The sequence below is a fragment of the Canis lupus genome, chromosome 4 (assembly GCF_003254725.2).
Source record: "Canis lupus dingo isolate Sandy chromosome 4, ASM325472v2, whole genome shotgun sequence".
NCBI lineage: Eukaryota > Metazoa > Chordata > Mammalia > Carnivora > Canidae > Canis > Canis lupus.
In genome coordinates, this window is record NC_064246.1 from 64614653 (window position 1) to 64642070 (window position 27418).

At 35.2% G+C, this 27418-nt stretch overlaps 1 protein-coding gene across 7 annotated transcripts in view; it reads right to left on the bottom strand.

Moving 5' to 3' along the window:
* PARP8 (poly(ADP-ribose) polymerase family member 8) overlaps positions 1–27418 on the bottom strand; it is a 172531-nt gene that overhangs the window by 68670 nt on the left and 76443 nt on the right. For all 7 annotated transcript variants that reach the window (XR_003130912.3, XR_004814818.2, XM_025434896.3 and 4 more), the window contains 5 exons: positions 13491–13528; positions 6084–6173; positions 5205–5275; positions 3620–3697; positions 2048–2142 (listed from right to left, as the gene is read on the bottom strand). Coding sequence is in view for 5 of the 7 variants with exons in the window: in XM_025434896.3 (XP_025290681.1) it covers positions 2048–2142; positions 3620–3697; positions 5205–5275; positions 6084–6173; positions 13491–13528 (372 nt within the window). In the remaining 2 variants the exon portion in view is untranslated. The remainder of the gene's footprint in view (positions 1–2047; positions 2143–3619; positions 3698–5204; positions 5276–6083; positions 6174–13490; positions 13529–27418) is intronic.

Here is a 27418-nt window from a genome sequence, read left to right on the forward strand (position 1 = left end):
GTTTTAAGCAGTCATGCAAATTTTGACTCAAGTTAAAAACTTAATCATTATTTTGAACCACTTATGGTTTAGTCCCTACTGCCTTCTTCATTTATTCATTCTAATACTTATTGAATATCCGTATTTTCTACCCTGGAGCCACTGCAGAGATCAACTGAGAAATACCTGCAGCTAATTTGCCAAAATCTTGAAAATTGCAAATATTTGCTTTTCCAAGTATAATCCCAATCACTCTCACTCAATTGCAGCCTACCAGAGAATGGGGGAGACAGGACCTGTGTATACAACCCCAATTACTAAGGTGGCAGGTGTGAGTGAGTTTGTTTCTGAAGTTAAAATGAAACAGTTGACAATTATAAACTATAGCTATGTTGTACTTCCCAACTTCTAAGTTGGCTCTCTCAAAATCTGGATACGTCAATGGAAGAGGAAATAACCAGATAATGTAAACATCTTCCATGGATGCCAATGAAAACAATCAAGAGTCCATCAGCCCACATTTCATATGTTTCCTGCGCTATATTATTACCAAAATATAAGCATGATACAAAACCAAAACAATGTAAAGCAAACAACAAACGAAGCACACTGTCCCAGCATTCACAGAATTTAGGGTCTATAGGGTGAGATGTAAACTAATAATGACAAGACATAAGAAGTTGAGAAGTAGGGCAGCCCTGGTGGCTCAGTGGTTTAGCGCTGCCTTCAGCCCAGGGTGTGATCCTGGAGACCCAGGATCGAGTCCAACGTCGGGCTCCCTGCATGGAGCCTGCTTCTCCCTCTGCCTGTGTCTCTGCCTCTCTCTCTGACTCTCATGAATAAATAAATAAAATCTTAAAAAAAAAAGAAAAAGAAGAATGAGGTTTATTTTTTTTTAATTTTTATTTATTTATGATAGTCACACAGAGAGAGAGAGGCAGAGACATAGGCAGAGGGAGAAGCAGGCTCCATGCACCGGGAGCCTGATGTGGGATTCGATCCCAGGTCTTCAGGATCGCGCCCTGGGCCAAAGGCAGGCGCCAAACTGCTGCACCACCCAGGCATCCCAAGAATGAGGTTTAAATGAGGTTAAAGCCAAATATAAGGGGAGTGGGAAGGGCAGAAAACTAATCTGCACTGGAGATTCAACAAAGGCTGAAGGCTAAGGGAGAAGCTGGCCTTTGGACTGTGGCTCGAATGAAAGACAGCAACAGGGTTGAGAATGAAGCACTCCTTGGTAAGAAAACAACTTGTGCAAATGCCCAAAACCAATAGGGAACACGGCACATCTGGAGTATAGGGTCAGGTGGGGTTTGGGTGTAGACGGCTGAGGATAAGGCGGTCAGTCTGAGACAGGGTTCTGGAATTCCCTGGCACCTTGGGAGGCTGCCCTTCAGGCAAAGAAAAAAGGATGTGAAATAATCAGATCTGACTCATGGAGGAAAACTAGATAGTAGCAGGAAAGAGTTTCTTTTTTAAATTAAAGGAAAGACAATGGTTAGGAAGGATAGTGGGGTCTTCTGAATAATTAAAAGTGATAAATAATGGTCTTTAAATTTGTCACCAAATTATGTATGAAGTAACTGCAAGATAAACTACATTATCATTCAAACAAACACTCTGCAAATTTATGTCCTTTTTTTTTTCCTTTCTTTTTTGGGGGTCAGATCATATCACAATGTGATCTGGACACCAATGGTTATGCATTATTTACTTTTATTGTTCACACGATTATGATTAACAGCATGGGCCCAACTGGCCAAGTCTATTACAAGAATTGATTATGATGCTACTTAAGACTGATATTTTATTAAACTAACTCTCCAAATAACAAATTTCTTCAATGCATCAATGTACTCTTACACCACATGTATCAAAAACAAAACAAAAAAATCCATGCTGCCAAAGATATACCATTTTGTAAAAGTAAAAACATGGCACAATGTCTCTCAAAATTTCAAATATAACTAAGCCCAAGAATACTTCTACTTAAATAACTCAAGAGAAAAAAAAATCCCAATGACGTACCAAGTCATTTCAATCTTTATTCATGAGAGGTACTATTTACCTGAGAGAAACTGCATGCGGCCCATATATCTCTCTCACTGCCGACAAATCAGCTTCAAGCTGGGGGTGCTTGTGTAGTTCCCCGTCATAATTCACCTGGTGAAAAGGGATGGTTTAGAAATGACTCAGGGGTGAAGAGAGTCAAAAGAATCAAATGCAAACCATTTCTTGGACAGGCCCCCCCTCATAGGTTTTGCCATGGACATTTTCTCTGTCGTCTTCATTGAAAAATCTAGAGGATACAGCAGTATATTCACTCAAAAATTCGTAAATTTACGAATGTCTCGTATAATTGATTATGTTTGAAAAGTAAAATTAGACCACTTTGATGTGAGGGAAAGGCAAATGTTAAAGGGACTGCAGTAAGGGGCTGGCAGACAATCTGAAAACTTCTAGACTGAATACCTAGACTGAAAAAAAAAAAAACATTCACTTCCCCTCTGCAAATATTAGCTGTGTAAACAAAAATCAAAACTGGAAGGATTATTTTGCCTCATGTTAAAGTGCAACACTGGTTAGACAATCATTAGCATCACCATGGCTAGAAAGGCATTCTTGGAGAGAAGTAGCCCACTTTTATTTGTATGTCCATACCTCTACTGCCTTGCTTATATGTGATTGACTAATTAGTGATTTTTCATTCCAAAGAAGTAAACCGACTTACATTCTTCCACATAATGACAATTTTGGCTTTAAAGCACCACTTTAGGGTTACCTGGCTCACTCAGTTGATTAAGTGTCAAACTTTTTATTTCGACTCAGGTCATGATCTCAGGGTCATGAGATGGGGCCACGTGTTGGGCTCTGTGCTTGAGATCCTCTCTCTCCCTCTTTGCCCCCTCCCACTCTCTCTCTTCTCTCTTTCTAACAACAGCAACCAAAAAAAGCACCACTTTAACCTACCACCTTCCCATTATACTATACAAGTCACAAAACATATTTGATCAAGAAGTTTATAGAAACAGAACAAGATGCCTTATACAGCCATATCCTAAAATCAACTGCACACTTTATAATTCTAACATTGTCATGGAAAAACAGTGAATTCTTTTATATACAGGCACATATGGCTATGCCATTTTCATATATAAAAATTATGATATTTCTTCACCACGATTCTTCAACAAACACTTTACCTCAATGTAAGGAGAAGACAATGAATACAAATATTGAAGATGCTCAGTAGTTACGGACTATGAGTTTTTATAAAGGTTAATCAGGTTCTATTTAAAACTAACTATCCATGCTTTTGTTAGAAGTGTCATCTTTTCAAAACAGTGGCTGACCCCAATATGCTTAAAAAATGTAAAAGTCAAAAACATAATAAAATGCTGTCCTCAAAATCTCTGTAATGAAGTTAGTTCAATGTGAGTGATGACAAAGAATTGCAAAAGCAATCTTAATTTCTGAATATATATTTATATATATAAATAAACAGAAATTGTACAGATTTCCAAGTTAGTATCAGAATTAATATACAGGTCTCTCAATCAAGCACAGGATTCCACTAGGACATACATGGCAGCTATTGCTAACTCTGAGAGTGGATAGCTGGAGGACCTTATGTGCTCACCTGTCCTCCATAATAAAATTCTTCAGAATCATTATCACCTTCAGAATCTTCTTCCACTGTACTATTTTGTCTTGACTCCTTAAAATAATAGAATAAGAAGAAAGTTTTAATGGTCAAACTATCTTGCCTTCTTTTGAAAATAAAGTTGCAAATGGCCATAATAGGTAAGTCATTTTATATAAAATGACTTTTATATAAAAAAACATTTTATATAAGAAACATTTTGGGTGCAGTTACAAGCCAAAAACAAAAGGTAGTAAGAGACAGGCTTGCCAGTGTATTAAGCGCTATGGATATCTTTTATAAAAGTTATATTTCATTGATTTTATCTTGCAAAATTAACCATTTGATATAGGCATAAAACCATGTATAATCAATTACAACTTTGGCTTTGTTCTGATAAAACATCTGACAAGTTCATACTGATTCAATTTTTATTTAAAAGTTCCTCAGCATTTATCCCTGACTATTCTCACTTCCACTGCCAACTCTACACAATGGTATGAAATAAAAGGCACTCCAACTCCAATAATATAAAAATCAAATTATGAAAATAAATATGAATTACATTAGGAAGAGAACTTCTTGCATATAGAAGTTATTTGCTTTTAGATTCCAAAAGGATATTTAATTAAATATGCTTGAACTGTAAGTTTGAGTTTCTAATGAACTGAACCACATCTGTTATGTGTCTAAAGTGCAAACAACAAAAACTCATCTAAAGTAACTAATGATGATATTCCTCTCCCTGGCTCTGTTAAAATAATTAGGAGAAAGGCAAATTCCATTTGACACAGGAATCTATTAATCCAACATTTTGGAAGCATCCCTTAATTTCTAGAACAAATTTCAAGTTCTTACAGAAAAAGAAAAACCTACAAAAGGGGATTTGGATTTTATAAAATGAGAAGTTTTTGGTTTTAGCTGCAGTATTGCTAGATCGGTGGTTCTCGTTGTGGATAAAGAAGAATAGTGATACAACACTAGAAGGGATACAACATATTGTACTGGGTGCATAGTTTTAACAGTAAATAATTGTTAGTCCTGTTGCACTCATTTTGTTTGTTTCACATCTTAGTATTTATTGACTGATTGAAGCAAACTTTTTAAAGGTGAGGAAGGGGTATGAGTTTGTTGTTGTTTTAACATTGGCCAATAATGATAAGACTGCATACCCATACTCTTTGCTACCTTCACTAACGAGATCACTTTTTACAAATGAAATGTTAAGGGTCCCATCAAAACTATGGATAACCACATATAGTTGTTAGAACTGTAAGTTACATAAGTGCTCCTCAGTCAACTACATTACTTGACAGACAAACAGAGCATAAATTAAACTTCATATGTACTTGATTTAGGTTTAAACCAGACATTCTATCTATTATTTTAAAGGGAGCTTCCTTCTCAGAGTTAATTCTAGGTCACTACCCTTCCCACATATTAAGTCTCTCAGTCATGAGCTTGTGTTTCATATGTGATCTTAACCTCAATAACAATGATATTAACTACGAATGCAAGGTAAATTTAATATATACCTATGCTGCTTTGAATACATATAAAATATGAAATGTAATTTCCATACCTCTCCATTTTCCTTCTGTAATTTGGATTTTATGGATAAGCAACAGTTAATGTCATTTGTCTTCCTTAATTCTGAAAGAAAGTTACAAAACATCATTTCACTTTCAGTATCCTATTTACCAAACATTCATAAGTTTCAGTATAAAAACACCCCTCAGGTGATTCTCCTTTTGCAAGAAAATTAAGGAATATTTTGAAATTATATTATGTTGGGAAGTTATGTGTTATACAAGTCTTTCACTGCCTATAAAAATATGGTCAAACTAAAGTGCCACTTATACAGACTCCTTCAGCTCTCACTATATATTTCATGGGATCTACACTGCCCCAAGTAAACTTTTTATTTTTATTTATTTTTATTTTTTTTAATTCAATTAATTAATATATAATATATTATTTGTTTCCATGGTAGCGGTCAGTGATTCATCAGTCTTATGTAATACCCAATGCTCATTACTTCCCATGCCCTCCTTAATGTCCCATTATCCAGTTACCTCATCCCCCCCAACCACCCTCTATCGATCCTCAGTTTGTTTCCTATGATTAAGAGAGCCTCTTACAGTTTGTCTCCTCTGAGTAAACTTTTTAAATATTCAGTTTGTCTAGAAGTGCCATTATGCATGGGATATTTTCATAAGAGCAAATATCAACATAATGCATTTAAACAGGACTTTTTTTAAAGTACTGTAAATTTCTGTGTTTAAAAAACTGTATAAAAGCAAACAGAAATTAAATAGAAAATTTATATGGGGAACCAGATTTATAGATTCCAAAGATAAATATCTGTTACATGAGCTAAAAGAAACAAACAAACAAAAGCGTTACCTACAGTCAAGAAAATATTAACCCAGAATTTTAAAAAATAGTGTATTCATATTACCTGTTGCTATTCGATGAAAAATTATTGGAATTGGCTCTGTGGTAACTAATACATCTTCATCATTTTCTGAACTTGACACATATGTATTATCTGCAAAGAAATATTGACAATTAAAGGCACAGTAATCAGAGTAGTAGCATGTGCTTCACGAGTGGTAGAAGTGATGTGGATATAACTTCATTTTTTGATAAAGGGTATATTTTTTCAAGTTACTGTGTCTTTAAATCTCAGAAAAAATTATGTATACTTCAGATTTATGTGTGACTTAATTTTAAATGGCCTCTTTAAAGATGCTTAGACACTTTGGATAGAAATTATTACCCAAATATATCTCTAAGATCCCATGTGACAACAGATCATTTGGATGCAACTGGTTGCCTCAACTCACTGAACAGGTCCTTCCCATTATCAGTATCTGCTAATAGAAGCAGGTTAGTGATTGGAAGAAGAAAGCTAAACAAGAACCTTTGCTGCAACAAATTCAATATCAAGTCATTAAAAATTTTGAACTAAAGCTTTTGTTGAAAGTCATGCCTCCATATTACTTTAAGATACATTTTTAAATTGATAAAGTCTCACAACTCTTCTTCCATGAATTTCATTAAATAGTACTATACAAGTTGAATTCATAGAATATTTATTCCACAGCTTACTTAATATTTTTATTAATTATTTGTTTTCATTGAAAAGCATATTTTATAAATTTAGGACTTTTCCCTAATAAATACAGACCTTCATGTATATGGTAATACAACACAAAGCCATTTATTCTACTTTGTTCATTGAGGATTACAGGGCATCCGTGAGAGATCTGTTTAACAAAAACTTCACCAGTTCATTAATAATGGTCCTATAATACTCTTATCAATGTTGTATAAAATATAAAAATAAAAAGTGTAAAATATTCCCAACAAATAATAGAAACCTGTATCAGTTTCAGCAAAAGGAAATGAGTATTCTGACAACTGTCTAAATACATGATAAAAGATCTTGAGCCAAGTTTTCATAATATTGTGTCAGTACATTGAGAACATGATTTTTAATTGATAAATATCAAAGTCATTACTTTATTTCCAAAGAAACATCTGCACTGTTTTTAGACCTACAGTAGTGAGTCAGTGTGAGTGATACATAGTCATGGCATAGCCACAAAAGATGCTCAACAGACATAAGGCTTTCACAGTTATTCTGGAAAGTAAGAGGACAATAATGTGGATTAGATTTGAAACAAAACAAGTTCGCCTCATTACTTTAATTGCAAATTTTGCCTTATTTTTTCAAATAGCATCAAGGAAGGTGTGAGATTTTGTTTATCAAGCGGGACCACAGATTAAGAAGTAGATTTAATATAAACTTGTTTTAATTATTGTCTCATCATACTGACTGAGACTTTGACCTTTTATCTGGAGTCTCTTTTGTCAGTAACCAAATACTCTGTGGTAGGGGGTCAAAATCCCTCTATTAAAGCTAGTTTTTAAATTTCTTAAACCCACATTCAGAGTCTTACTGATTCCAAGTACTGTGCTACTGAATCAACTGAATTAGACTGTCCCTGTGCACAATGGATTCCATGAAGCAAATTTACGGAGAAGAGGAGTATTAGAAGTGTGGATTGAAGCAACAGAAGTAATCGCTGACCACCAACTACAAGGGGAGATCCAGAAAAATCCATAAAGTGGACACAGTATCATGCATATTTCAGTGTCATGGGACAAGGAGGTTTTTTACTACAGCTTCAAGAGGTGAGCATTAAATTAGGACTTCCTGTTTATGCAAACAGGAAACTGAATAATGCAATTTAAAGGATCAAATGGTTTATGTGGGGTTGATACTGAAAGGCAGTCAGCTTTGATTCAAGAGAATATAATTTGGTGAATACATGTTGCATAATGCAGGAAGACAGGATTATGCAAACATCATTTTCTAAGAGATTTTCTACCAGTTTGTGTTTTGTTCTGTATTTAGACATTAGAACACTTTCAATTTCTGTTTCTGGCTTAATTTACCGGACCCAAAATGTTTTCAGGTTTCAAGACATCATCTATAAAATCATCATTACAACATAATAGGCCAGATCAAAGAAGTATACCCAAGCAAAGAATACAAATGTAGGAATGTGGACAAAGCACATAAAATCTAGACCCAACTATCAACTAGCTAATGAACGCTTTTAACTAAGCCACGGTCAGCTTAGTTCTAAAAATGGGAGATTTGCTGATGCGCTTTGAGGATCGTCCCAGCTGTATGAATGAATTCTATGTTTTCTTTTCTTCTTGTTGTTTAAATAACCATTTCCAAACCTCCCTCAAACTATTTTGACATCTGTAATAATAACATCATCTTTGTTTAGACATGAGAAAGTAGGCCATATAAAGGATAAGAATGCATTTAAGGTAACAGAATGAGTCAGTGACAGAATAGAATGTTTTCAAACTCAAATTCCTTCTTTGGAATCCTACCACTTGACTCCAGGGATGCCAATTTTTTTCTTTTTTTGAAACTTCTGGGGACAGTTAGGTTTTTAATGTGTAAGTTTTGTAGATGACCTAAGGATCTTTATTAAAGGCTGTTAACAGTACGAATATTTTCTCTTTTCCGCCCTACCAGACTACGCAAGCATTACGGGAGCCTCCATGGACAACTGGGGAGAGATGGGTGGAAAGCTATGAAAAACTATCTCTTAAACTATTATTTTCATCCCATTTCGTATGCAACATAATTTAGGCCAAGTCACCCCATTATTCATCACTACGTAACTTAAGTAATTATACTGGTTTTATAATATAATCTGGATTTCTCCCCTGAATGTTAAATATTAATATTCATGTACTGCATGTCAACCTTCAAGCCAATCAATTATTATTCCTATTTTAAAGATAGGGATAAAAAAAAAAAGATAGGGATACCAAGGCTCAGAGAAATTAAGCAATTTGCCCAAATTATTTACATAATTAAAATTAACATGACTGTAAGTGGTGAAACTGTCTGAATCCGAACATCGATGTTTGCTATGCTTTTTTAATATTAAAAAATTGTCATTCGACAGTTGCAGTATGTTGTAAAACATATAAAAGCTATGAGAGAATTCACACCCACCAGTAGGTAAGCCTACTAATTAAAGGTGGGAACTAATGAGAAAAAACTCTGCTGTTCTATTATAGCAGAGCCAATTATCTGTGACTTGTAATATATAGTTACCTTCAAAAAGCAAGAATCTGTCTACAGTATAAATGACATAAGGAAGTACAAGTAAACCAGAAGGCTGTTCTATTTCTTCACTTTATTTTAAAGAGCCAACATATCATTTAGCATTGCATTTATATACATGTTATTTAAGGAATACCTAAGGCTCAATTAAGAATCTCTTTGTTCACGAAAACCAAACTATGATGAATTTCAATAGATTGCACAAGTTACTTAACAGATTAAAATTGTAAAATGATAAATCCGTTCCTAAGGAGATAAACAGGGTGACATAATCCCGAATTTGAAGGATTATGCTCATATGTTTCCATAGGGCACAGAAAGTTCCAAATTTTCAACTGTGGATGATGAACTAATCACTCAACCATATAATCCAGGAAAAGTAGGAGAAAAAAAAAAGACTAAGGAACATTAGCAGAAGGAATTAACAAAAGTACTATCACGATTACTGCATTTAGAAATTAAAAATGAAGTAAAAAGACTACTTGTTTGAAAGGATTTTACAATGGGTAAAACTCTGGGGAAGAAAAATCAAAGGTGGAAAAAAGGCAAGAACAAATATAAAACAACAGAAATGAGAAAGGAGAAATCGCCACAGAGGTGCAGTAGGTTTTCAGATGTATATTGAATACTATACACAACTTTTTGCTGAAAAAGTTGCACATTTCACCAACATAGTAAGATTTCAAGAAGAACACATGCTTAAACATGCCTAAGAGATAGAAAATCAGAACAGATAATAAACAGAGCAGAAAAATAACAATTATTAATCCCAGAACCATCCCTAAAAAGATACTAGGCTCAGAGATTTGCTTGCATGTTCTGTCGAATGCCAAGTAGGTAGGTATAATGTCAAGTCTTTAATGACAAAGTATATGACAAAATGTATCTTACAGATGAACATTAACATACCTGCTAATAAAATAACTTGTCACCTTCTTGTCAAAGGGGAAAGCACATATGATACCTCAACAGATGTTAAACAAGAATTTAATAAAGACTTTATACTCATTCTTTACAATGAAATTTTAAAAAGGCTTGGTAAATGAGAAAAGCAGTTTCCTGAAAGCAGATGGAACTGTGCTCACTAATTCTGGAAAAAAGGACAAAGCTGCCAACTTTCATATCAATTATTAAAAATTATTCTGGAGGCTCTAGCAGTGTAATGGGAGAAAGAAAACACAAGGATGAATATTGGAAAGGAAGAGCAAACAAATAATTTTTATACAATATTATCTACCTGAGAAATCAAGTGTATTAACTGAACTGGTTAGTACAACTAAATGTAGATTAAAATTTAATAAGAGGGAAATATTACCATGGTAATATTCACTTTGAAGAAAGCTCCATAAAAATACTACCACTACTTTTCTCCTAGAAGTGATAGAAATCAGAACCAAATTACAGACAGTTTTGCCATCAAACTACATGTCCTTGGGAAATACCATTTAACCTCTCTTGACATATTTCTTCAAGTATAAAATGTCATGAAAGCCTCTGTTCTGCCTATACACAGGCTGGTATTTAGAGTCAATTCAATTATGTATATGAAAATACTTGGCACACAGTGCACTGGTTCCAGCAACCAATCCAAAATTCTACCCCGAAATGCACTAATCTCTCTCACCCATACTTGTGTTTTATTTACACTTCCTTTATTTTTAGAAATGAAATTATATGGCAAATTTGCTACAGACTTTCTCCATAATGGGAATTTGTTTTATAAAAAGCACACATGATATAACCAGTGTTTTAGTTTTAAGTTTTGTATATTGCATTTCCAAGAGGGTCTCCCTCCTGCAAGGCAAGAAAAAGTCAATGATACCTCTTGGCCACAAGAGGGAGCAAAACATCTGGTTCACTTGGTTTATTAAAGGCATCTTTCAGCCCTATTTCCTGTGCTACAAGAACAATTCACTTAACTGTCTCTGAGGTGAGTTTTTATTTGTGGCATTATTTCTATCACCCTGACTTAAAGTTCTTTCATGATTGACATCTCTAGGAGCTGCCTAAGATGAGAAGCACAATAATTATAATAGTTAAAAACTAGAGAGGTTAACTTATTTTCCTAACATACTTAGCAAACGTTCAGCATCAAAAACATAGTATATCATAATGGAGAGAGCTGACTGCAAAATCATCCACAAAAATTCTTCTTCAAAAATATTTTGTCGTGCTTCTTCCAATGAAATCTGCCTAGAATGCTTTTTACACTATTAAAAAATAAGTATCTCTTTAATAATGAGTAACTCCTCTTGTAAAACTGCACAATAGTCTTAAAGAAAACTATGTTTAACACATATGGCAATCATGGTAAAATAATTATAAGGAAGTTTTTGATTTATAAAATTATTTTCATTTTTATTTTTATTTTTTTAAATGTTAACCATGGTACTTTTTAAAAAGATTTATTTATTTATTTGAGAGAGAGTGAGAAAGAGAAAGAGCATGAGCAGGTTGAGGGGCAGAGGGAGAGGGAAAAGCAGATTCTCCTTTGAGTAGGGAGCCCTACACGGAGCTTTATCCCAAGACTCCAGGATCATGACTTGAGCCAAAAGCAGACTTACCAGACTGAGCCACCCAGGTGCCCCTACAAAATTATTTTGAAATGTAACATTTGATCGTATAAAAAATTATATGGGGGCAGCCCGGGTGGCTCAGCGGTTTAGCGCCACCTTAGGCCCAGGGTGTGATCCTGGAGACCCGGGATCGAGTCCCCTGTCGGGCTCCCTGCATGAAGCCTGCTTCTCCCTCTGCCTGTGTCTCTGCCTCTGTCTCTCTCTATATATATATCTTTCTCTCTCTCTCTCTCTCTCTCTCTCTCTCTCTCTCTCTCTCCGTCTGTCTCTCATGGATAAATGAATAAAATCTTAAAAAAAATTATATGCATGATACAAACTGCCACAAAAAATACTAGCCTAAATGCTAAAGAAATACGTTTTACACCTTCATACTACCTTATGAACTAATTATTTTTTAAAATACTCAAAGTACAAATAATCAAAGTTACTTATAGCAATCTAGTCATTTTACATAGAAAAATATGATCCAAATCATGCAGAGTATGTGAATAAAATGGCTAGATTTTAAGTAAGAATTTATTTCAATTTATGACACTGGCAGACCGCAATAGGTAGTTTGGTGACCATATGATTTTATGAACTCAGAATACTGGAGTAGTATATATGAAATATTGGCAGTTAAACCTTGCTGTTCTTTGCCACGAGATATGATAAACAATAGATTCCTGCATTATACTCTTATCTCTGATGTAAACTAAACAAGTTATATTTTTTTCTGCACTAATTCTACAATACTTAATGCTCTTATTCAAGATAAAATTATAGATATCACATGTGAGGAAAATACTAAAGAGGAACATCTTGTTTGTATCTTCAAATTGCCATGACTAACATGTTGGCATCTGCAGCCGGGGCTCTATGAGATGACATGTGTCTAGAAAACAGGACTGACCATGGCCTAGAGGAAGAATTTTTGATTTACAGAAAGATGGATCTGCAGTGTTCTCACACTCTGTCTTCTAGGGACAAGTGTTTGTGGGCCTAGTTATATATTTCAGGAGACCGATACAGTGAGAATAGCTGTGCATGCACAAGATACCTAGTCTAGTCCAGTGGTACAGTTCATCAGCTCTGGACTACTGGGTTCAAGTCCCAGCTCTTCCTCTTACTAGATGTATCATCGTTCATGAGTAAAATGATGATGTTATGGTAACAATCTCATAGGAATTATTATGAGAATTGTTTAATTATACTACTTAGAAAAATGAAGACAGGCCCATTTTTAGCTATTACTATTTTCAGCTATTATTTTAGTTGTTATTCTTACCTATTGTTATTTATGTCATGAAGAGCTAAATGATGTTCCAAATCCAACAACTAAACCAGTTCAGAGAATTTGTTTTACTTGTAATGTGATAAATATATACAGGCTGAACCTATCACATGGGCTCAAGTCAATGACTTTTCATCGGGAAACTATTTTGATTCTGGACTGCATCTCAGGGTAAGACATGTATTTCACAGGCAACCAAATGAAGAATTCTCCTAGATCTTCAAGTCTTTTGCCAACGTTTCACTCCTAGATATATTTATATACATTTTCCATCTCCAGAAGAAAAAACTATTCAAAGACATCATGACACAAGTATTTGTAATAAAAATAGAAAGAAGAAAAGCATACCTGGGTAATCTTCAGATACATGTACTGAATAGGATACACTGTTAAAACAGGGAAAAAAGAGAAAAAAAAGGCTCAAATTACTGCTAAGGTAAATGTTTTTTATAAAATAAAAACCAAACTCACATTACCCATTCATTTTTTCAGATATAAGTACAGGTATAAGTATAAACAAACAACCTCTTTGCCTTGCTTTTTGACATATGAAACTTAGGGGTTTTTAAGATATATTTTCCATGAGTACAAATGGTCTTTGAAATATCTTTCTCCCAACAGTGGTACTTTTCATATAGCTCGGACTTTAAAAACTCAGCAATATCTAATATTCCCTAGTCTATGATCATTTGTATTGTTTGTTTAGATGATTTTATCAAATCAAGCTTTTTTTTTTTTTTTTTACCAAAGTATTCCTCCTACTTTTTATGGCAGTTCAGAATTTAAACATTTATTTTTAATACTGCTTCCCCACAATATGTGCTTTTGAAACATGTCCTTTTCTTCAAAGAATTAACAAAAGGATGACAGTGTAACTAATTAGTTATTCATCAGCCAATTTCTCATCATCATGACATATAATAAATAAATTATATCCTATTCTCAGAAGGATTGAGTTGCTTTAAAAATAATTTTTAAATTGTATTTTAACTATTTCACAACTCCTTTCTCAGTAACCCTACTGCCTCCAGGTATTATCTCAGTGACGTACAGAAAGTTATCATGCTTATTTGTTCACTTTCCTATCTCTGTCAGCTAGACTGTAAGTCCCTTGAGGTTAGAGTCCATGTCTATTTTTATTTTTAGCATAGTCACCTATTTTAGTGCATGACACACAGCACATATTCAATATTAGCTTTCTGAATAGATCAGTGGAACTGACACTTGCCAAAGAAAAGTCAAAATTTAGTTTTAAGTTCAGCCAAATTAACTGCTTGTTAAGACAAAAAAAAATCAATTCTCTTTGAAGGAACATACAGAATAGAGCCTATGCAAAGTATCATTCACAAAGAAAATTCAATAAAACCCAAATTACTTGACATACGAACAAGCAGGAAAATCTAACCTATATTCAAGAGAAAATTTGACCCAAGTGATGCAATTAGCCTACAATGGTGTTAAAACAGTTATTACAAATATGTTTAAGGAAGCAAAAAGGAAAATCCAATATAAAGAAGAAACAGATCAGCAGGGTCTTGTGGGACACTAACAAAAGAGCACAGGTTTGTATTATTAAAGCTTCAGGAGGCGAAGAAAGAGAGAAAAATGTAGGAAAGAAAGAAATGAAAATTTCCCACTTTGGATGAAAGACCAATGTTCAGACTTAAGAAGCCCAGAAAAACCCAAAGAGGGTATGTGCAAAGAAAGCTGCATCCAGGGGCACCTAGGTGGCTCAGCGATTGAGGGTGTGTCTGCCTTTGGCTCGGGGCATGATCCCGGTTTGGGGATTGAGTCCCACATTGGGCTCTCTGTGAGGAACCTGCTTCTCCCTCTGTCTATGTCTCTGCTTCTCTCTGTGTTTCTCAGCAATAAATAAAATATTAAAAAAAAAAAGCTATATCCAGGTGCACACCGTCAAACTGCTGAAAACCAAATAAAATATAAGGAAACATTTTTATTTTTATTTTTATTTATTTTTTATTTTTTTTTAGGAAACATTTTTAAAAGAAGAAAAAAACTCAACACATTCCATACAGGAAATAAGAATCAATGTTTTATTAAGAAACCATGGAGGACAGGGGACAGTAATGAGCTGGGGAGGGGAAGGAGGGCTGACAAATGTGAACCCAGAATTCTATATCCGGGCCATAGGTCTTTACAAAAATAAATTTAAAGACTTACAAATAAAGACAGAATTGTCAATATTTGTCCCAGCAAACTAAAAATACAAAAAAAAAAAAAAAAATCCAAACAAATTTCTCCAGGTAAATGATATCAGAAAATCAAATATCCAGAAGAAATGAAGAGCACCAGAAATTGTTAATATAAAAGACTATTTTTCTCTTAATGTTTTAAAAATATATGACTGTTTAAAGTAAAAATTCTAACCCTTCACTGTGGGATTTTTAAAATAAAATATGTAAATGTAATACACATGACATGACAATTATAGCATAATGTCAGGGAGGGACTAAATGGCAATATACAGTTTCAAGGTTCTTATATCTTATATAAAATGTTATAATACTAACCCCAAACAATAACTCTAAGAAAAATTAAGAATATACTGCAATCCCTAGAAAAGCAGAAAATAAAGAAAAAACAATAGATAAATGCAAGTGGAATTCTGAAATCATTTTGGAACATTTAATCCCAAAGAAGGCAAGAACAGAGGAACAAAACACAGAAGGGACAAATAAAAAACAAATACTAAATGGTGCCTGAATCTAATTGTAGCAAGGATTGCATTTAATGCTAATGGATGAATTATACTGAATAAAAAGCAAAAATAGCCAGAATCGATTAAAAAAAAAAAAAGGCAAGATCTAATTCTATGCTGTCTTTAAGAGATTCACATTAAATATAAAGGCACAGACTGAAAGTAAAGGAAGGAAAAGTTATACCATGCAAACGGTAAGCATAAGATTCAAGTGTTTAAATAAATAACAAAGACTTCAAGGCAAAGATACAAAGAGATCACTGACAAAGGGTCAATTCATCAGGATGAAAGCATAAGGGTCATAAATGTGTATGCACCTAATAGAGCTTCAAAAAAAAAACTGACAGAACTGGACAACTGCACAATCACAGTTTGAGTAAATAATAGATCTAGACCCCTCTAAAATCATTAAAGACATAGAAGATCTCAAACAGATTTTCATTTAAAAAACTGTAACTGCAGGAATGCCTTGGTGGCTCAGCGGTTGAGCGTCTGCCTTCCACTCAGGGTGAGATCCCGGGGTCCAGGGATCAAGTCCTGCATCAGGCTCCCTGAGAGGAGCCTGCTTCTCCCTCTGCCTATGTCTCTGCCTCTGTGTGTCTCTCATGAATAAATAAATAAAATATTTAAAACAAACAAACAAAAAAACCCTATAACTGCAGGATATCTTTTCTTTCCAGGACGGAATGTTCACCAAGAAAGATCATATACTGCGTTATAAAACTAGTCTAGTAAATGTGAACGGATGGATGATTGTGATTCACCATAGTTCATATCCTGGGTTTCCTGGCTCATCTGACTCTTATAACACTAACTCTTAAGTCCTCAAAGAGCCATCGCCTTTTAGAATTTGTGACGGGATTTTTGGCTAAATGACTGTAGTCACAGGCAATGCAACAGCTCTAGGCAAGCCCAAGTCTCCAGGGCTCCACCAATCAAACCCCTGGCATGCTTCTTAAATGCATGGAAAGAGATTACACAAAGACAAGAATGAATAAGGAAGTGAGCAGGAAAACAAGATGGCTAGTAATGAGACCAAGTAATGATATACTGTTCTTTCATAAAGCATATTTAATTGTTTAATTAACAATTTCTTGGTAACCTGATCAAAGACAAACATTGTGTTAATGTCAACTTAGAAAAAAATCAGGAGATGATTTTGTATGATTAATTCGGGAAGAAACAAAGAATATAGCAATGAATATGACAGACATAGCAACTTTAGCATTTTAAAGCACAATGCTATTTTTGTTTACTTTTTATTTTCATATAATTATAGAATCCCATTAAGTGCACAGATAGCAGAGAGGTCCCATGTAGCCTTTATCCAGGTTATATACCTATTGTACAATATCAAAAGCAGGAAATTGACATTAGGTTAAGTTTGGGTTTAGCTCTGTGTTATTTTATCATATGTACTCACTACCGTACATCAAGATACAGAACTATTTGATCATTCAAGGATTTCCCTCATGCCATGCTTGTTAGAATCAAACCTATCTCCCTTCAAACCAATATCCTTAACCCTCAAACCAATATCCTTAACCCTAAGCAGCCACTAATCAGTTCTCCAACTCTATAATTTTGACATTTCAAGAATACTATATAAATGGAATCACAGAGTATGACATGAAGCACAACAGTATTTTGAGGCAAGTTAGTAATGTGGAAAAAAGTCGTTATGATTCGCAATATTTAGGATAGGCTAAAGAGGAGGGAGATTGGATTCAGAAGCTACTATAGAAGCAAAATATGAGCAACTATCAGTGGAGAGGTATGTAACTGGTGGGGGTGCGTGGAGAAGGCAGGAACAAACGGCAGATGTTGGAGTTCAGCCAAGAGACCAGCTTTGGAAATCATGGCCCTGAATCAAATGCCAAGAATTAGAAGATAAAATAAGCATGCCAGTGATGCTTCAGATAAGCAGGGGGAAATACACACTACAACTTCAATGAATTTATTTTCCCACAAGTCATCCCGTTAGACGATGGAACAATACTGTGTAGAAATGAAATTATTGATGATCAAGGCAACCCTTCATCTGGCAGTACTATGTGACACAGAAGCCTGGGATCTTGCCAGAGATTACACTCAGTACTAAGCTGAACTGATTCCCAACACCCTACCATCTCAACCAATAGGAGTTGGCTTCATATCTTACCCAAATGAATGTCTAAATACAAAAGGAAGCCTTAATACGTTCCTATGTCTATCTCCAATTAGGGAGCCTGATGTAGTCAGAGCCACACAAACAGAGATCAAATTCCAGCTTTGAGCCTTACTAGCTGAGTGGCATAAAAAAAGTTACCTCAGCGCACTCAGCTTCAATCTCTTCAGTAAAATGGGAGAATCCAGATCTACAGTATAGCCTGCTGTGATGAGTTAATGGTTTAACAGGTGTAAGGTCCCCAGAACAACACCAGACTCAGAGCAGCAGGTGCCTAGTAATTCTAGTCAGCTTCCAACAGAAGCAATGAGAATTTACAAAATTGACATTTTACAGGAATAAATGTTTTTTGGGGGACTCAATTTACTCAAAATCACAATATAATACATTTATCAGAGACCAAAACTAACACTGATTTTATTTTATGATTGTATTATCCTCATGATATTAGGAGACATTTCCATGTTCATGATCATACCTAATTTTTCAAATACAAAATAGAAAGCAAAAGCCTTACAAAAATGACTCATCAGGTCCTGTGCTATACAGCATTTTCTTGGTAGTACACCAGAAGGAAAATCACCAGGGCTGTAAAATCCAAATCAGTTTCACTCTGTGGCTTACAGAGTTCTTAGGGAAACAATCTAGTACAAGCAGACATGGATGATTAAGCTAAAGGACTTAATAGGCAGGGCTGGGGGCGGGGAGAGGCAAAGAAGCAAGCTTCAATAGATATAGGAGAAAGGTTAGCATGTACTGTACATACTAAAGCAGGCAAAATTATCATGAGGAAGTGAACAAGAAAGAAGGTGAACTGGAGAAGGAATAGAAACCTGGAGCAAGCTCCGAATTCTAATTCAGGAAACAATGCCTTCAAACTTTTAGACTAGGCTAAATGACAATTCTACTGAGGTGCTTTGTCAGAGGAACTCGGTCGGTCACTGTGTGTTTGGTATATACTGCATGTACTGCATAGTACTGGGTTCTTAATATACACATTTAAGATCAGAATCTATAAATCACTTCTATAACCTCAATCATTTCTTAAATACAAATGGCTGCTTCCAGCTCTTATTCTTCAGAAAACAACTGACCCTATCAAAGATCTCTGTCCACTGCCAAGAGCCTCTGAAGGAGATCCTGGGGCGGGGACTCAGGTGTTCACTACCTACCTAATTCTGTACTTTGTTTCTATGTTTGTTTGCTCCTGTAATTAAAAAGCATTCCTAAGGTCATTCTTATACCTACACTCACCACTCACTCCATTACCATCTTATTTCTTCTAAAATGCCTGCGAAGAATTATGAACAGGTAGGAGTTTAGATCTAGTTCCAGAGTTCACAAATCTAAGAAAATTCTTTAAGAATAGTAGGGAGCTGAGGAAAACAGGCAGTTTTGAAATAATAGGGGACTCAGATCTGAAGATGAAATCGTTTTAGATTTAGACCTCTTGGAGATACTGGATTCAGTAGCTGTATTTTACAAGTGAGCCCCAAAATGTTTCTTACCTCAAACTCAAGACTGCTGGGTTCTGAGCTCATATTTTTTCATCTACATCTGGGGGGTTTGACAGAGCAAGCAAAACCCAGTATTTCATTGTGTCTTATACTCTCTAAAACAATTTATCTGATAAACCAATCCTTATGGATCTTTCCTTTCCCAATTAGGTCACTTTTAAAATTTACATGAGAAAAAGCAAAATGCAGAAACCAACAAAAAATTGCAGATCTTGGCCAGCAGTCCTCCACCTTAGCTACAGTGCTTATGAGTATAGGCCTTAACTCTGTATGTTCTCTTGCAAGACAACAGCTTAGACCTGAGGATATCTGTTCCCTCCCCCTTCCCAGGCTCCCTGGGAACTTACCAGAAGAAAATTCACTCTGGTACCTCCTCCTCAACATTCAGTGGTACAAGGTGAAAAAAGACACTGTCTGGCTATCCATCTCCACAACCAACTCTTGCATCTCAAGCTAGAAGGTGACTTGGCACGCTAGAAGCTCACAATTGCTATTTTGATGCCTTTGATGCCATTTACTTCCCAAAATATTCTTTATCACTTTATCATTTTTATCCTCCATAAACATTTTCTAAATGCCCAGGTCAACCAGCAATAGCACCCTCATCATTTACCATGATCAGCTACCAATTATTTTGTCATTTATCCAGGATTAGGAACTTCTAGGGCACTCTCTTCCTCTTTACTTAAAAATCCTCACATCACCCACATCCATATGGACAACGCTAAGCTACATATGGTTCCATGACCTCATCTTCCCTTAATTTTAGCTCACCAAATTCATGGCTACACCTTGGACCTTGGCTTGAAGCATAATTGCTCTCCTAAAATCTCAACCCAGCGTCCCACTTTTTACCACAATTTTTAACTTTTCAGCCCTCACTCCTTTATTCCTACTGACACCCACCAATCCTCCATGCTTTCTTTGTGCTCTGTATAGTCTACCTTTCAGCTTCATTTCCTTCTTTATGTGACTGAAGAGACCTAACTGCTCTCTCCTCACCATTTCAACTCCTTCATCTTGTACCCCTATTTTGCCCACAGACTACCTACCAGAACTAGAACCACCAAACCATAGATAAGTCAAGTCTGGCATTCTCAACTCCCTACATCTGGACTCTGAATGCTGCTGGAGAGGAGAGTGGAACCAAGGCATCTTGGAACCACTGCAGTCATGTGGTAACCCACAGCAGTTCTGCACAACTTTGCTCAGTAAGCCCTCATACTCCTTTCTGTGTCTTGTTCCTGGTACCTTTTTCAAACCTTCACAACTTTCTAACTTACCTTGCCGTTTCAACTAACCACATTGAGATAAAATAGATTGTTATATGGCTACTCCTTCTAGGGATTTTCTCATTTATTTCTCCCTCCAACCACCTATAAGCTAATACTTTTCTCCTTGTACCCAAAAAGATGGAAATGTCTGTTCTTTCATTTAAGACTAATCCATCTATTTGATTTATAGATGCTATAAATGAAGGCTCCATTTGGGACCTTGTCCTACAATTTGGAATTAATAAAAAAATTTCTAATTATGGAAGTGTGAAAAGATTTACTCACAAAGATATTGTTAGGATTATTAAAATGAAGAAGTAGCCAGAAAAGCAAAAATGCCAATAGTAGGATTATATAAACTATTATATATACACATGTAACACCAGGCAACTGTGAAAAAGTAATATAAAATAATATTGTAATTAGATAAGTGTTTCTGATACATTAAGGTACATGTGAAAATTCAGACAGCTGCAACATATTTTCATTAAAAATATGTAAATATTGACTACAAATATTTAATAGAAGGGTGCCTTGAAAAATAATGACAAATTTCAACATTTGTTATCTCTTGTTTATTGGGTAAAAGAGAACTTTTATTTTTTGTATCTATTTTTTCCGATCTTTATGAAGGCATAAAATAAAAAGGAGGAAAACTAATAATGTTTAAGCTCTCTCCTTACCTTGTAACCTTTTCTATTTATCACTCCACTTTCCTTCTTAAAATCAAGTTTTTGCAAAAAGTTATCTAAGCCTTTTTTACTACCTGCCCACATGCATGTGCATATTCCAACCTGGCTTCTACCAGGTTGAGTAGCCCACCAAAATTCTGCTTCTTCACAATAGCAGTTTTTTTTTTCCTACTCCTTTTCTTACACAAATTCTCAGATGCATTTAATAAAAACAAAGACATTATGAAACCCCCCCTTTCTTGGCTCTTGACTTTTGATATTTCACATTTCATGCTGTTTTCATATTTCAATGCTTTCCAGTTATGCTGACTGCTCTATTTTTTTCACATGAGTAATCTCAATTGTATCCATGAGTCTCCTACCAGCCATGAGCACAAGGCTCAAAATTCCCGAACTCCAAACCAAGTAGGCAGCTTTTTCTGCTCCCCACATTTCAGTAGGATATTCTTCAAGCAACTTAAACCCAACTCATACAAAACAGAACTCATTGCCTTCTTTACATTAATTTTCAACTCAACAAATTAAATGCCAAGAAATTTGGGGCAAATGATAGCAGCACCTGCTGTTAGGAACTGTGATCTACTTTCTATTTGACCATATCAGTGCAAGACACTTGGCCACTTTCTTAAACAGGGAAATTCTTTCTTCTTTCTTTCTTTCTTTCTTTCTTTCTTTCTTTCTTTCTTTCTTTCTTTCTTTCTTCTTTCTTTCTTTCTTTTCTTTTTTCTTTCTTTCTTTTCTTTTTCTTTCCTTTCCTTTCTTTCTTTCTTTTTCTTTCTTTCTTTTCCTTCCCTCCTTCCTTCCTTCCTTCCTTCCTTCTTTTTCTTCTTTTATTCACAAGGGACACCCCAGAGAGAGGCAGAGACATAGGCAGAGGGAAAAGTAGGCTCGATCTCAGGACCCCAGGATCACAACCTCAGCCAAAAGCAAACGCTCAACCACTGAGCCATCCAGGTACCCCCTGGAGCAGGGAAATTCTGATTTAGTTTATTTGAAGGGAGGGACCTGGAGTGTGCATTTCTAAAAAGCACCCCAAGTGATTCTGATGAAGATAAGCTCTAGACCTTGTTTCCAAAAAAAGATAGATACTGATTCAACAAAATTCATACTAATTCTTTAGCATGTCTTGCAAGGCTCTTCACGATCTGACCCCTGACTATTGGACCAGCCAAAACCCTGCCAAATACCCAGAGCCTGAACTTCTAACAACTTCAAGTTCTACCATTTCTAAAACAGGTCTTTTTATTCACACAAAGGAAAATGGCCCCAGACTCTGGATGTGAAATCTGGCTTCTCATGACTATGGGCTAGGTAAGTAACTACCACTCTTTGAACTCAGTTTTGTATTTGCAGTTTTCTCCTAAGCTTGCTATGAGGAGTAAACAGGTTAGTACATGTAGAACACTTTGAAGAAAAAAAAGAAAGTACACCAAAGTTTTCAATAAACATTAGCTGCTTCATTAATAAATATCATTATTATTACTCTTACACATAGACTTAGTTTTCTAGAACACTCTCCTCTCCCTTCGAGACTCAGTCTTAAGGACAACTTCCTTATGAAACTTCTCCAACAACCCAGGCAGACTTGGGTGCTTCTTCCCTTATGTCCCCCTTCATCTCTAGACTGAAAGTACAGACAAAACCTTTTCATCCTCAGATTCCCAGGGCTTTGACACAGTAACCTATCACTCAAAAAATAGTTTCTGAATAAATGAGCAAATCATATCTTTTCCCAAAATTACTGGATGATATACCATGACAGCTCTTGACGGAATACATATTACTTCAGCAAGTGCTGAAATGATGAAAATCAGCAAATGTTGGTTGGTACCCAAAAGTCCCCCTGTGACTCCATACACTATGCATGTAAGTGTCGGGCTCTTACATCACATCCTCTTCGCAGGCTTTTTGTGATATACAGAACAGAGTGGGTTCCAAATGCCCAGATCATATGTATTCTCTGTATTTCTCATTTTCAAATCTACATACTGAAGGTGATTCTTGCATAATTGCCAGTCTTGACAGCATAAGCTGAAATTCAATGACACAATGTAGGGGAAGATCTCGGAGATGCTCCAAAAAATGGAAGCATCACAGTTTCAATATAAACAAGTAGAAATGTTTGCATTTCAAACTGATCATTAGTTTACTAGTTTACTTGCCAGGAGAGCATTATATAGGAAAGTCCTTACTTAACCTATCTTGAAATCTATCTTTACTCCTATCTTGAAAGTATAGAAGGAATGTCAGTTCTCCTACTAGACACAACAGGGAAGTGGTACAGAAAATGTTTGAGCAGGGATTTGTTTCGACATCTTGTATTCCATGCCAGGAGCATGTAGGCTTTAGACAAGGCCTCTAATGACAACCATGTATATACACTTGCCCTGCCCTTCTTATACAGAACTCAACATCAAGACATGAGGACTAGGCTCTCATTGTAGAAGAAAAGACATGTTTTTTTCCTGCCAATGAAATAAACTGTTGATAGAGGAGAATTTATATTACCCTTTACAAAGGTAAAAGGGTGAAGATGTTTGCCCAAACAAACATTAAGTTACTCAATACATATGTTTCTACTTTCAAAGCTTATTTTGATAATTTTTAAAGTTATAGGCTCAGTAAGTGATGTAAGATGATTAAAGTAATGGTGTTCATTTGTGTAAGTTTTAGGGAATTGACTGAGTCAGCAACTTCATGCTTAAATATTATACTAAAGGTCAAATGCTTAGAATTTTAAGTAAACCATCTTCTCAACAGAGATGAACTTAAAGGACCTAAGTCCAGCTTTGATTAGTAACCCAGATGCATGCTTTATTTAGGATATTAATATGCCATATGTTATGAGCAAAATTTTTCTTTTATATTGCTTAGTCAAAGGAAAGAGCCAACTGCATATTTAAACAAAGTTCTGTTTCTAATTCTTTCATTATAACCAAAAAAACAAAAGGGAGGTCACAAATGCAATTTCAACAAGACCTGAATAGTGGATAGAACATGCCAAGTCACCAACATTAAATTAATTATATATAAATATTACTTTCATATTTCCTCCCCAAAGTTTAATGTCTGGACTTTTCTCCTTTGCTTGATTTGCAACTAATTCAACACTCTTTTTGGTAAGTATTTTTGATAAATATTCATTAAAATGAAGATGTCTTTACCTTCACTGTTTTAAATCTAAGTTCAAGTTATAAATGGTTATGAAAAGTTTAAAGCTGCTACAACACGCCAGGACTGGAAATATGATAAAATAATTCTAAAAATGAAGTAAAGCTTTGTTGAGGCAAGAAAACATGTTTTAAGAAAATACTATAAATACTCAGAGATAACTGCAATAAATACTAATAAGATATTATCTCGGCAACCTTCTCAGATACTTAAGATACATAAGATACATAAGATCAGTTCTTTCCAAGAAAATTTCTTATGGATATCAAGCACAATGCTTAATACCACCTGAAGACCCTGCAGGATCTAGTCTATCTACTTGTCTCAACCCCAACTTGTCCTGTGTTCTCTCTGGGTTCCAACAAAAAGGACCTCTTCACTTCAACATGCCAGGTTCCCACTCTGAAATGCCCTCCCTTCTTCTCACTCCTTGCTTTGTTAATTCATTCTCATTCTTCAGCTCTAAACTCAAATGTCACCTCCTAGGCAGAAACTTTGTGATCAGCCCTCCAGACTTCAGACAAATCTTACCACGTGTAGTTTTACACTCATTTGCATGACACTAACATCTGCTTCCCCCACTAAATCTAGAACATTGGAAGGCACTTCACTTTTCTTCACTTTAACCTCCCAGAAACTACCATATACCTAGTATGTAGTAGGAATACTGTTAACTAATTATGGAATGAATATTTATTAGTAAGTGGATAAATCCTTTGACCTTCCAACTTGGAATAAACTTCCTCACAAAATTATTTAACAACTATGATTTAGCTTATAGCCTGAAGAGCACAGACTTCAGAATATGTCTCCACAAGCCATGTGAGCCTGAGAAAAAGAACTGGCTAACCTCCTTCTGCTTATTTGTGAAGTGAGATAACATCTACTTCCTGGTATTGTCCAGAGGATTACAGGGATGATGATAAGCCTAAGAAAGCAGCTTGTGTAATGAGAGGAGGCAATCGATGAACATATTTCTCTCTCCCTCCCCTTTCCCATAGCTCAACCAGGAGAAGATACAAAATAATTCTGCAGTGGACCTCTTCACTATCCATTTTCCATGGATTTTCAGGAAGAGAATTCTTCTCCCAGGGAGAAAATTGCTGAGCAAATGTAAGTTTCTGCTGGTAGACTTCTAACACCTATGGTAAACAGAGAAAGGTAAAGCCTAGAAAATTTCAGAGGTGGACTCAGAGCCCTGATCAAATTAAACCTAAATCTCCTTATCAATGAACTTTTCAAGGAACAAATAACTTTCCTTTTGTTGTTTGTGTTTTTAAGATTTTATCTATTTATGTATTTTAGAGAGAGTGTTTGAGTAGGGAGAGGAGCAGAAGGAGAGAGACAGGCAGACTCCAAGCTATGAGTGAAGAAGCCTGACATGGGGCTCAATCCCAGGATCCTAAGCCAAAATCAAGAGTCGAACACTCAACCAACTGAACCACTCAGACGCCCCCCTTTTGCTGTTTTAAGTCAGCCTAAAATATATCTTTTTGTTACAACCAAAATCATCCTAACTTGTACACAGACCTAGTAAGCCACTTGAGATGTTTTTATGTGAACATCTACAAGCTATTAAAACTAATAGACATATAGCCTTCATTTAATTTTATGATTTTTGTTACAAAGTATATACTTGAGTGATTTACTTAGGATCTTGAGTAATATTCATACATTTATAGAACTTGTGACCTAAAAACAATTGTAATAAATTAGATACTACACAACAAAAGTTGCAAGTTCACAGGTCTTATGATTTTTTCTGTTTGTCAAAGATAAGGTTATCTTCTTTAGGTTATATTTTTTTCCGCCTAGTTAAATGATTTTTTTAGTCCTTCATTGGATAGGCATTTGTTTCGTTATTTTGTTTCAATATGTATATATGTATATAAAGTTGGATTTGGAAAACTAGTCCTAGCCACTGCTCTTCATGTTTGTTTCTGGACTACACCCTTTTGGGAAGTCAGCAACTCAACAAAAGAGTGGGAATACTTTTAGCCTAGAACAGTATTTCTAAGTGCTTACTGCAATCAATTAGCCTTTCACTCTTCATTAAGCTTTTGAAAAATGATTTGTTCTCACAAGATTAATGTGGAAAGTATAATTATTTGAAAACAAGGGAACTGTATTTAAATCTGACATATTTTGACCACAGAGTTAATTGATTACTAGATATTCAATTAACAAATGCAATTCATTCTTAAGCCAGTGAATATGTAACTAAAAGATAGCCTCAAAGTAACAAATATATAACACAAAAAGAGCTAGGCAAATATGTTTTAGCAAAGGAAAGGTGGCAGTTTAACAAAGTAGTTACAAGTATAATACCAATTGTGAAAATATGTGTAAACTAAACACTAAACTTGATTTTTCCTGTGGAAGAAGAATTCATAGGGTAGACTCTGCTGACCCCTAGATCCAATGAAACAGGAATTACAGAAGACTGAATTAACGGATGAGTACCTTTTTTCTAATGGATGTATGAGGAAGACTTTCATCCTTTTTTTTTTTTTTTCCCTTTTAAGCTATACCTAACTTTCAATTTGGTAGACACTGGTTTTTCAAACTGAAACAAAACATTTTAATAAAGCATCTGATTCTCACTGATCGCTCCAGAACTTAAAAACTAAGGAGTGTCCTTACTTTTCATGACCATATAGTTATTTTCATAGGTTCAATAAGAATTTACCCTCTCTTTTTATCAGAGTATTACTGGACAAATCAATTGTGTAACCA